General features: G+C 33.6%; 1 protein-coding gene across 1 annotated transcript; it reads left to right on the forward strand.

The window, feature by feature from the left end:
• Window positions 1–7446: 7446 nt before the first annotated feature.
• LOC104849700 (olfactory receptor 4K13) lies at window positions 7447–8675 on the forward strand. Its single transcript, XM_010606225.1, has 3 exons — window positions 7447–7714; window positions 7900–8554; window positions 8648–8675. The coding sequence occupies exons 1-3, from the start codon at window positions 7447–7449 to the stop codon at window positions 8673–8675; spliced, it is 951 nt and encodes a 316-aa protein (XP_010604527.1).
• The last annotated feature ends 4551 nt before the right edge of the window (window positions 8676–13226 follow it).

Below are 13226 nucleotides of genomic sequence, written 5' to 3' on the forward strand. Positions count from 1 at the left end.
TAATATTTTACTATTATTATTGCTATTATTCACCTCTTCTCTACTTTAGGGCAATGCCATTTAAGACTCCCTGTGAATCTGCAGTGTAGATGAGGAACAGGCATAGCCAAGAATCCAAAGGTGAGGCGGGATGTGGGGTTGGGTTGGGATTCTGGAAGCACCTGTGCAGCTCCTCACCTGCCCTCTGGTAGTGGGGAGGCCTGGGTAGAAGAGATGCTCAAGCCAATAGCTTCATTCCATGGAACGGATTCAAACTGATATCCAGGAGATTAAAAATGCTATTAAAAGTAAAATACCAGGGTTGGGGATTTAGCTCAGTGGTTCGGTAACCTGCCTTACAAGTGCAAGGACCCAAGTTCAATCCCCGGTACCAAAAAAAAAGGAAAATAGCAGACTAACCCAATCTGAAGATAGAATATCAGACATAGAAGACAGATTGGCAATCACTGACCATGAAAAGAGGGATCCCTCAAAAATAATAAGCGACCCTGAGAAATCAACCCAATAGATCTTAGATGATGCAAAGAAGAATAGTATGACTGACAGGAGACCATGAAAAAGCAGGAGAAATCACAAATGATGTAAAAGAAAAAAAAAAACTTCATAGAATTGATGATAGAAAACTTCCTAAACAGAGCAGAAGAACTAGACACACAGATAAGTGAGGCATATAGAACTCCAACTATTTATGATTAAAAAAATCTACACTTAGATGTATGATAGTCAAGATCCCAGAAACCCAACAAAAGTACAAGTTACTACAAGCATGTAGAGAAAAGAAACAAATTACCTGAAAAGTAAAGCCCATTAGAATCACAATAGACTTTACAATACAAACCCTCAAGTCAAGGAGAGCCTGGAGTAAGGTATTTCAAGCTTTAAAAGAAAATAAAATCCAACCTATGCTTATGTGTACTGCAAAACTATCTTTCAAGATTGAAGGAGAAATAAGATACTTTCATGACAAAAAAAAGAACACCTGAGAAACTTCACAAATAACAAACCACCACTCCAAACAAATTTTTAAAATTTTCTAGAAAAAAGAAAATGAAGGTCACAACTCTATGAGAACCAACAGAGCAAATCCCATAGGCAAGAATTTAAAGGGAGAGGGAGAAGAATAAACAAGAACCATCAACATGAAAATAACATGACAATTATAAGTGAAAACACACCAGTTATAACCATCAATGTCAATGGCCTTAATTCACCAATCAAAAGAAATAGACTAGTATGTGGGGGCCCAGTCATGGCCCACTGGAGTTTGACATTTGGAAAATAACTTCTTCCTGTACAATTAAGGCATGGACACAATCTATGTAACATTTGTTACTTTTCAAGGACACTGTTTGTTAAGCTTGTTTTGTTCTTTGACCCTGGGATAACAGGAACTTGTTAACTGAAGATCTGATGTTATCTGTAAGAGTCAGGAAATCCAGTCTTTACATGAAGATAAAAACAATTGCTTGGTGCTTCCTCTTGTTATGTGCCCTTAAAAGCTTCCTGTTGATGTGAGCCTTTAAAAGGAGCTGTTTCTGCGAAATAAATCAGACTTCTCTTAGTCTCCACTCAGGCTTGAGTGTTCTTTCCTTTCTCAATCCTCACTCCCCAACTCAGGCATGTTAGTGTTGTGACAGCTGGAATGCCACACTGGTAGAATAGATAAAGAAGCAAAATCCAATAATATGCTATAACAAATCCTCAGAGCACTGGAATCAGAACAAAGAATCAACAATTGGAACTTCATCTTTTAAAAAAAGTTTCTGCACTGCCAGATACATCACAAACAGAGGTAAAACACACCCCACAATTTGGAAAAAAAATTTTACTAGCTGCTGTTCAGACAAAGGTCTACTATCTAGAGTAAATAAAGAACTTTTAAAAATCAGGTCCTGAAAATATAAAGACCCAATTCAAAAGTGGGCATCTGAAATGAACAGATATTTCTCAGGGAAAAAAAGTATCAAATAAACATATGAAAAATTTTTCAGCATTGGTGGTCATTCAAGAGATGCAGATGAAAACAATAATGAGATTCCATCTCACCTCAGAAAGAATGGCTGCTATCAAGAAATCAACCAATAACAAATGGGCTGTGGAACCTTCTTCACTGTTGGTGGAAGTGCATAATGGTGCAACCACTGTGGAAATCAATAGGAGATATCTCAAACAACTAGAATTAGAAGTTCCATTTGACCCAGCTATTTCTTTGCTGTGTATCTTCCCAAGAGAATTAAAAGAACCATAATACAGTGATATATGTTCGCCCATGTTTATAATGGCACAGTTTGTAATAGCTAAAATTTGGGTCTGTTTCTTTACTAGTACCAACCTGTTTTTATCAGAATAGCTTTGTAGTATAGTTTCAAGTTGGAGATTGTGATACTCCTGCCATGTCTCTGTTTCCTGGAATGGCTTTTGCTATGCTAGGCCTCCTCTGATTTCAAATGTACTTTTGTATTGTTTTCTCTAGTTCTGTGAAATATACTGTTAGGGTTTCAGTTGAGATTGCATTGAATCTGTACAGCAGTTTTGGAAATATGGCCATTTTCAGTATGTTGATTCTTCCTACCCAGGATCAAGTGATGCCTTTTCATTGTCTTATATCATCTTCAATCTATTTTTTCAAAGTGTTGCTGTTCTCAATGTAAAGGTCTTTTCTTTCCTTACTTAGATTGATTTCTAGATATTTTTTGGGGGGGGATGCTATTGTGAAAGGGATTGTTTTCCTAATTTCTCTCTCAATGAGTCTGTTATTTGTGTATAATAAGGCTGTTTATTTTTTAGTGTTTACCTTGTATCCAACTAATTTACTGAGTCTGACATTTAAGTCTAGAAGTCTTTTGCCAGATTTTTCTGGTTCTTCTATGTAGAGTATTATATTAGCAAATAATGACAGTGTAACTTCTTCCTTTCCTATCTTTATTGATTTTATTTTTTTCTCTTCTATAATTGCTGTAGCTAATGTTTCCAAAACTATATTGAACAGAAGTGGTGATAGTGGACATTCTTGTATTGTTCCTGATTTTAGTATTAAGGCTTTCAGTTTTTGATCACTTAGTATCATGGTGGCTGTTAGTGTTTCATAGATAGCTTTTATCAAGTGGAGAAAAAGAACAACTATTCCAATTTTCTGCAGCTTTTAATTCATTGTGAATTCAAAACAACTACAATTGCTTCATTTTTTCATCTTTCAAATGTCTGTATTAATACAAATGTTCTACCTAACCAATTCCACTTCTACTAGACTTTAATTCTAATAGTTGAAATAGTCAAAATCTTTTATATATGCTAAATATTGTAGTATCCAAAGTTTTTGTGAGAAAGACATTATTTGTTTAAGATATTAGTTAAAACAGGCTGTAGAACTGATACAGAATTCTGGACCTAGGCAGTGGCATAAAGAGAGGAATACCTCTAAGTTATCTGAAATGTATCAATCTTGCCTGAGATTTTGATGACCTATTTAGAGTAAACATGCACAAGGGAAGCAGATTAAAGCAATGTGATGGAAACTTGTTATTCAAAAACTCAGCATATAGACAGAAGGATCACAGCCAGGAATTATGGATTCTCTATGAACTAAAGGAAAGAATCAACTGCAAAATCACTTTGTTCTGTGGGGCTAAAAAAAACAGCAATTAGTCCCAAATGAATATAAATGAATATTATTCAGGATTAAAAAGGATGAAATCCTGTCACCTGTTACAAAATGGATGGACATGAATGACATATAGCATTAAGTGAAATAGGTTACCTGATTATATTTACAATCAAAATGTAAAAAAATTTAATTCATAGAAGTAGAATAGAGTTATGTTTACAAGAAGCTAATGTTGGTGACATTTTTGTCAAGGAACACAATATTTTATCTAAGGGCATAAGTTAAGAAATCAAATATTTATTATGATGACTACTGTTAAAATTATATATTAAATTTTTTTGAAATTGTACAAAGTATATTTTAAGTATTCTAATAAAAAAGTAATTTTTGGAAATAATACATTTGTTAATTAGACATTTCACAATATATACCTATATCAAATTATCATGTATAATATAAATGCATTTTGCAAACAAAAATAAAAGCAGTATCTAGAAATATACATTTTGCCTGAGAAAAACAATTATCATTGTTTATTATACAATATAATCATAGAAAAGTATGAATATCACACAATATTCCATAATTTCCTCTAATTCTAACTTTGTATACCCTCTTGAACACTAATTGTCATCTTTAAAAATCTCAGCAATTTGAAAAGTGAAAAATGACGTCTCATTTTCTGTACTGTCAGAAATGACATTTTAACAATCCTCATTGCTTCTTTACTAGAAGTCTCTGAGGAGCCTAATAACAAATTAACTTTCTGGAATATGCCTCTTAAGAAGGGATACCTTTAAATACTGTTGTCCCTTGCCTCCAGACCAGAACATGGCATCACTGAAACATTCTGAATCCAAGAATTCATATCAGAGTAACTTCCAGAGTCCATGTGTAAACTGGTAAGTGTCAGGGAGAAGAATTAATATATATTCCAGACATTGTTTGTATTTGTGTGAAAAAATGTATTTATGGTTCACAACATGATGTTTGTATAACATTTTGACAAGTATACATTGTGAAATTGCTACATCAAGCTAATTAACAAAAGCATTGCTTCTGAAATTATCTTTTTGTGGTGAGCCTATTTAAAATGTAATTATAATTTTATATTACCTATGAATATATTGCAATCAATCACACTATTTGCATTTACAATACTGAATGTATACATCAGTAACAAAAGACAAAGGATAAATTAATAGCCCAAGAGAAGGCTGGAAAGAAGAAATTAAATTGGAATTCATTAGATTCTTTTATAATATGAAAAATTATATATTTGTGGTTTAGTTAAGAAAATGATCTAGGAATACAAATTGAATAATTTATAGAGACAAGAAGAAATATATATTTAAATTATTTGGCTACATTGACTAAGATTGAAAAATTTTATTCTTTAAATTATTGCATAACACAGAGAAATGTTTTTCTTAAAACAAATGACTTTGGCATTATTTTAAAACTTTTTCAAAGATTTTAAAAGAAAGCAAGGACTGAATATTCATAATATCTTATGAAAAAAAATGACAAAGAATAAAAATAAAACCGAATCCTGGTATTAAGGCAGCCTTGATTCATCTTTGTGCCCGACAGCCCCAGAGCAATGAGAGAAAGCAAAGACCAGTGAGTCCAGAGAGACGCCATGATACATATCCTTGAAGATCGAATATCTTTCCTTGCTTTTAGAGATGCAAGTATTTTTAAAGATAAATAATAACACTGCCACTATGAAATGCCTTATTCATAGCTAGAAAATAAAAGAAATTACTTCATAAAATATTGACGGTATCATTGAGAAGAATGTTTAGAACATTTAAAATTCAAATAAAAACAGTTTAAATGGATAAATACTTAACCATTCATTCAGTTGAACAGAAATCAATAATTTAGTACACTATGATCACATGTCCATGTGCTCTTTAAAATCCACTTATTTGTGTACTTTGTAGAAATACAGAGGATCCAGAAAAATAGTGGACAAGGTGTCTTATTTTTAAAGTGCAAATAATGAACAAGTAGTCACACTTACAAAGGAGAAAATCAAACATTTCCATTTTCAAATCCTATAACCTTGCAAAATGAGTTTTCATATTATTCTGAAAGATGGAGTCAAAGCCCTAATGTACAGAAGAGGGCATATAGACAGGTGATTATGGATAGATGCAGAAACTGCACTTTTAAATCTTAAACTACTACAAGCAGGTCAAACTGTACAAGGGTAGATGACATAATGCAAATTTTCTTCCTCTATAATGTGTATTCGGTTTAGTTCTAGGACTTACAAACACAAGACACTTTTGGAGATGAGCAACAATCTTCTGGTAATATTGGTTAGCAGACCTGCATCAAAATAAAAGGAACTGGACTAATTGGTTTAATGCAGATCATGCCCTGATCTCATTAAAAGTATGTTTATTCTTTTTAAATCTCACTTAGCTTAGCTGAGTTCACGTGAGCCAGTGAGGCAGTATCTTAGATTTATATTTAACCTGGAAGAAACAAGTTTAAAATAACCTTGGAGACAATTTCAAAGAAACAAGATCCAAAGGTGACAAGTTTCTTTCATAAAGATGCTATTCACACAATACATCTACATTTTTTTCTTCTCTTTTCTTTTTAACTTAAGTAGACATAAGCTACTAATTCACTTCATCCTATATATCTCTTCCCAGGAAAATTATTGAATTAGAGAATAGTGTAAATAATAATTTACACTAATAATTATTCTTTATTATAATCTTTAACTTTATTATAATCTTAATGATTGCTCCATAATTGTTATGCATACATTACATTTCAAAATGCATACATTTAAAAAATGTCACATACTAGTGATCTTTTGATCTAGTATTTTAAAAGTTGCATGAAAGGGAAAGATAACACATTTATTTTATTGGCACCACTGAAAGATATAATATGTAGGATGAACATCTACAGCTTGAAGGGTAAATAAGAATCATTCAAGTCTAAAGCATGAATCTTTTCTAATAAATTGGTTGAGCTTCAATTAACAATATAAATGTGTCAGCATTCAACTTTTTATCAACAGTAAGGCACACTTTCTCATTAGTGTTGTATAGTGGACATTTTGTTTAAGCATTTTTGAAATATAACAAAGTACTTAGAAGCGTTCATGAACACCCAGGATAGGACAAAAACATGTCTGTTTCTTAATGTGTTTCCTGTGACCAATGAAACATAAAAAGCTAATCAGTTGTTGAGTTTCAATTTTTTTGTCCTTTTTTCCTTATTGGTACATTTTAGGTATACAGTTTCATTCATCATTGGGATACTGTACCTTTACATGGTTCTCATTTTTTCCCCATACCCCTACCCTCCCTTCACGCGTTCCACCCTTCCCTATTTACAGAGACTTTGTTTCCACCATTTTTTCTTCTCTCTTTTTTTTAAATTTTCCCTTCTTAGCGTTCCCTGATTGTTCCCACTTCCTCTACACCTTTAGACATTTTTCCTATTACACAATATCAATTATATATTTCAATTTTAGTAAATTAAATAATCATCTACATTCTAATCTGGATCTGAAAAAGGACAAGAGACTAAGTTTTATCAAATATCCTATTGACTTTGCCATATTCAAACCAAAACACAAATTTTATGAATTAGTTCTCTGTCCTCCACAATTTCTCCCATCTTTATCTACTGAAAAATATCATGATGTTAAAAAATAAAAAGAAATATTTAAAAAGCTTTCATATTTCCAAAAGATTTGATGCCCAAGTAAGTAAAAAAAATGCATAGATGATGTCTAGATTGGCTGTCTTATTATCATCTGTGCTTTCCTGTGTCTTCCTTTTTAGACAATCCAGGCAAATTGTTAAATGGATATCCTAAATAAAAACTCAAATATCTCTGAGTTCATTCTGCTGGGACTTTCAAGTTCTCGAGAAATCCAGATATGTTTTTTTGTTACCTTCATTGTCATCTATGCAGCCATCATAGTGGGAAACGTCCTCATCGTGGTCTCTGTGATGTTTGATCACCACCTTCACTCCCCCATGTATTTCCTTCTGGCAAATTTATCGTTTTTTGACTTATGCCTTTCCTCTGTGGCTACCCCCAAAGTGATTTCAGATTTCCTTAGAAAACGCAAGACCATCTCACTGTGGGGCTGCATGGTCCAAATGTTTTTTATGCACTAGTGGGAAACGTCCTCATCGTGGTCTCTGTGATGTTTGATCACCACCTTCACTCCCCCATGTATTTCCTTCTGGCAAATTTATCGTTTTTTGACTTATGCCTTTCCTCTGTGGCTACCCCCAAAGTGATTTCAGATTTCCTTAGAAAACGCAAGACCATCTCACTGTGGGGCTGCATGGTCCAAATGTTTTTTATGCACTTCTTTGGAGGTGGCGAGATGTCTCTCCTGATAGCCATGGCCATCGACAGGTATGTGGCCATTTGCAAGCCCTTGTACTACAAGACCATCATGACCCACAGGATGCTCACTGTGCTCCTCCTGCTCTCATGGACGGTTGGGCTCATACACACCACAAGCCAGATGGCCTTCACAGTGGGCCTGCCTTTCTGTGGTCCCAATGTTGTAGACAGCATTTTCTGCGACCTCCCCCTGGTCATCAGACTTGCCTGCACGGAGACCTACATCCTGCAGCTCTTGGTGATTGCAGACAGTGGGCTCCTGTCCCTGGTCTGCTTCATTCTCTTGCTCATATCCTACACCACCATGCTGGTCACCCTGCGGCGGCGCTCCGTCAGCGCGTCCTCCAAGGCCCTGTCCACACTGACTGCTCACATCACCGTAGTTACTCTCTTCTTTGGTCCAGCTATCTCCATTTATGCTTTTCCATTCAACAGTTATTCGGTAGACAAGTTTCTCTCCGTGTTTTATTCCATAATCACACCTTTCCTTAATCCGATTATTTACACCTTGAGGAATCAGGAAATGAAGGCAGCCATGAAGAGACTGAGGAGACAACGCATTGTTTCCTCGCTGGCCCCTTAATAACGTTTGCAATAGCTGACTTTTTCATGACTTCTGCAGTTTGGACAGGTTGTGCATTTTGAATATTTATTTGAATCACGAAAGTGAACACATTTTATTAGACCATACATTTGCTCAAAATGGAATTAAGACAGTATTATTCTAAGCATTAGAATGGAAAAAACTTTTTTTTTTTTTTTAAACTCAGGACCTTGCACTTGTAAGGCAGGCAGGGAGCCACTGAGCTAAATCCCTGGATCTATAATGGAAAATGTTTAAAACACAGCTACAATTCCTGGAAAATCAAGCATTCATCATATTCCTTTTATCTTAGACTAATACATATATATATATATATATATATATATATGAATAATTATAATGTATCTCTATAATATTTAAATCTACCAAATTAATATATAAAAATCAACCTTCAATAATCCATACCAAAAAAAAAAGCTTGGGCTGGAGTTTTAGCTCTGTGGTGCCACCACCTGCCTCACAAGCTCAAGGTCCCAAGTTCAATCAAAAAAATAATAATAATAATAATTCATACTATGGTTTTCATTTTAAATTATTATTTCTATAAAGTCTTTGTAAATAGGGAAGGGAGGAGGGGATGGAGGGAGGGCAGGGATAAGGGGAAAAAATGAGAATCGAGACATGTCGTGTAAAGGTACAAGACCCCAAGGATGAATGTAACTGTACTGTATATCTAAAATGTACCAATAAACTTAGTGAGAAAAAAATAAATTATTATTTTTAAAATATGTTTTTAAAAGCAATACATGTTAAAAACATCTATCACAATGGATCTCTTTTGAGTCTTCTCAGAAATAATAGAAATGGAACTATGTTTTAAAGAACATGCTTTTACTATGTGGTCCCAGTAAGTTAATCCTACCTAATTGGTATAAATTTTTTTAATTAAGCATTTTAGATATTTCCTTGAATATTCAAATAATTTTCTAGAATTTCAAATGGACTGAAATTTTGAGAAATGAAAATAGTATTTCTGTTCATCTGTTTTCTTATACCAAATGGGGTTTGGTCAATGCTCCTTTAAGACAATACAGTTATTTAATAATTTTTTTTACATTTAGTCTCACACACTTTTCTAAGAAACATCGTATGTTAATGGTACATATGGTATTTTACCACAGAGTATAAGTTTGACCTAGGGAAAGAAGCTGTATCAGTCATAGTGAAATCAGAAAATCGTGAAAGGAAAAAACATTTAAGTCAAGGCAATGGTGCTGGAAAATCTACAATATTGCATATGTAGGAAGGGAAATAAAATTTAAGACAGAGAGTCTAATCTATCTGTGATCTTACAGCTTCTGAGTATAGAACTTTACAAAGAATACCCATGATATAAAGTGAGAACATTTAATTATAAAAATTTTATAGACCAGAGCATATTAGAATATGAAAGCTCAGTGGATTCTTCTTATTAAAAATGTAAAGGGTTATGAGAATGTGAGCAATTAGAGTCAATGAACTTTTAAGCTTGATATAGGTATGCCCTCTTAAGTAGAAGATAAATTGTAGCAAAAGTGAATATATCTGGCCCTTTCAGTTTTCCTGAATTGATTAAATGAACAATGAGTTCATTTAAACATAATTAGGGCCTTTACAGCATAATACAAAACTTAAAATTATTTTACAGCATAATACAAAACTTAAAATTATACAAAAACCTACCAGTCAATCCAGAGGGTCTACTATCTTGAAAATCAAAATTACACATTTTCTTTTCTTATCCCATTCTTCCTTTCCAGCATTTTTCCCTACTTGAAGTTGTTCCTAGAACATGTATATTAAAATTTTTCATCTTTATTCTGGAAAGTTCCACTTGTGCTCTTCTTACCAGTAAATTTGGGTAATCAAGTCTGAGTGCAAAGTTTGTTCACATACTATCTTTCTAATTTATGTATTGAAGAATCATTTCCTTTCCTCAAAACAATTCCCACAGTAATAATACAACCCCATGCAACTTCAGCAGAGATTTTTTTTCATTGAGTTTATTGGTACTTTTTAAGTATACAGCACAGTTACATTCATCATTGGGATCTTATACCTTTACATGACAGGTCTTGGTTCTCATTTTTTCCCATCCCCCTGCCCTCTCTTCACCCACTGGCAGAGATTATATGGAAGTGGATCATCATGAAACTTAAGGTCAGCAATCAGTCACATTCTTCTCATCATCATTTGAAAACAGTTTCTTCCATTTTGCCCACAGTTTCCTGTTTTTCTGTTTCATTAGTATAAGAAGCACAACTCAATATGTATTCATTTTCCTATGAATGACTCTAATACTCCTAAGTGAAATTAATAAGTCACACATGTGTAAATACCAAAGAGTTTCTCTGCTGTGAAAAACTATAATGGTACATAAGATCCTAATGATACAACTGACAATGTAAAAGAGGAAGAAAAGGGCTAAAGGTGTAGGGGAAGTGGGAAGGGTAGGGGAAAGGTAATAAGGGAGAAGAAAAAAATGGAAATAAAGTATTTGTAAATAGGAAAGGGAGGAGCGGGTGAAGGGAGGGCAGGGATATGGGGGAAAACTGAGAACCAAGACCTGTCATGTAAAGGTGCAAGATCCCAATGATGAATGTAACTGTACTGTATACCTAAAATGTACCAATAAAGTCAATGAGAAAAAAATAATTAAATAAAAAAGTAGCACAACTTCCTCCCACTTTTTCTACTAGGTTGTTGCCTTAAGGATTTCCCTTCTAGCTTTCTCTCTTACATGGAGTCAATTTCTACATGAATTAAGGTGATAATGGTGATTACTCTTATTTTCATAAATTGAACATTTATACCAGTTTTATTTTAGAAAAATACTATCATCTACACAATCTTCGTTACCAGTCATCCATATTAAAGTGCATTTGTTATTCTTTTGTTGCTGAGTATCTTTGTAATCACCAGAAAGTGATATAATGTTGATGAACAGATTTTCATTAGAGCACATATATAGAACATATATGTATACTATAAAATACACAAATATATTTTACATATGCTGACCTGTAAAATATCAGTTTCTGAGACTGAAGAATGTATGTTATATTATGTTTACAGAAAACCAAAGAAATATTCCAAATAAACAAGATGGTTTACTAGTAAATATTTATTTACATGTCAACTATTAAGAATTTTAAAATATTTGAGGAGGAACTAATAAATGTCTTCTGAATATCTGATAGAATATCAAGCCAAAACTTAAAGTCCCAAGAGGAATGTAATGATTATGTACTGAAAACATGCACTGATAAAAAATTGAAGCAAAAGATTCAAGTGAGTATAGATTTTTACCTTGTGTGTTGGTGCTTCAGACTCAGGACATGATAGAAATGCATGAATTTGCTTGTGCTTATGTGTGTGTGTGTGTGTGTGTGTGTGTGTGTGTGTGTCCTATTTTTTGTGTAGTATTAGTAATATATCTAAATAAAAAGAAAATAAAAGTAAAGCTGAAACTAGGATCCAAAGCAACTAAGAAGTAAGGGAGAAATGAATTGTTACTGTCAGCTCAATGTGGGAAAAAAAAAGCGAAGTCCCAATGTTAGGATCAAAACCCAGGGTACAGCCTGGGGATTTAGATCAGTGGTGCTGCAAGTTTTATCCCTGGTAAAAAAACAAAACAAAAAACCAACCCAGAGTGCTAGTCTAAGCCAATTTGACTGGATTTACACTGGATACTGGTTATACTGCACAGGAAAGCACTGGGTCAAAAAAGACCAGATCAGCCAAATGCTACTTGCAATAGGTTTCATGATTGTACAGACTATCTATACAGAAGATACAAAAAGAACAGAAAAGAAAAGATGGAGTCAGGAGCCCAGTAACAACAGTTTTGCGAAAATTAGCAAGATGATGGACAGGAGAGTTTAGGAGTTTTGATAGCAAAGTACAAATCAGAGCACTACTTCAAAAATCTTTAAAAATTGAAAATAAAAAACATTTATGTATTTATGTAATTATCTAGAAACTTCCTAGGAAAGTGATTTTTTTTTTTTAATTTCGAGGCTAGCAGTAACAATAGAAGGTCTCTCTTGGAGGTTGTAACAAAAATGGCATTAATGTTGAATCTCAAGGTTACTGAAATACCCAATAAGAATGAAAATCCTTGGAACCTACATGGTATGAGTGATATTTTCTTTCTTTTTGCTGGTCATCTAAGGGTAAATCAAGTGATGGAGACTATGGAAATATTAAATCAAGGCCCAGGAGAGGGAAAGGAGAGAGAGGAAATGGGAAGGGTTATAAAATTATGTGCTCTGAGCATGTACTAACCTGCTATGATGACATAAATCGTAATGTACTGCAAATGTCTACTAATAAAAGTAAAAATTAAAAACAAGGTCTCAAGTGTCAGAAATCATTCTTTTGGGACTGACTAGCTCCAAAGACATCCAATTTCTTCCCTTTGCACTTTACATGCTCTACTTATTCACATGGTGACAGTTATGGGTAACCTTTACATTGTGGCCACAGTAATTTCTATCCCAAGAGCTAAGCATATCTTTTTCCTTGGGAGTCTCTCTTTCACAAACGTGACCCTTCTTTGCCACTTCTAACATGACTTTTAACTTGGTAAAACAAACAAACAAACAAGCCCAATAACACATTTATTTTGCTGGTTGC

The sequence above is a fragment of the Fukomys damarensis genome, unplaced genomic scaffold (assembly GCF_012274545.1).
Source record: "Fukomys damarensis isolate Sample0158 unplaced genomic scaffold, DMR_v1.0_HiC HiC_scaffold_17, whole genome shotgun sequence".
Lineage (NCBI taxonomy): Eukaryota > Metazoa > Chordata > Mammalia > Rodentia > Bathyergidae > Fukomys > Fukomys damarensis.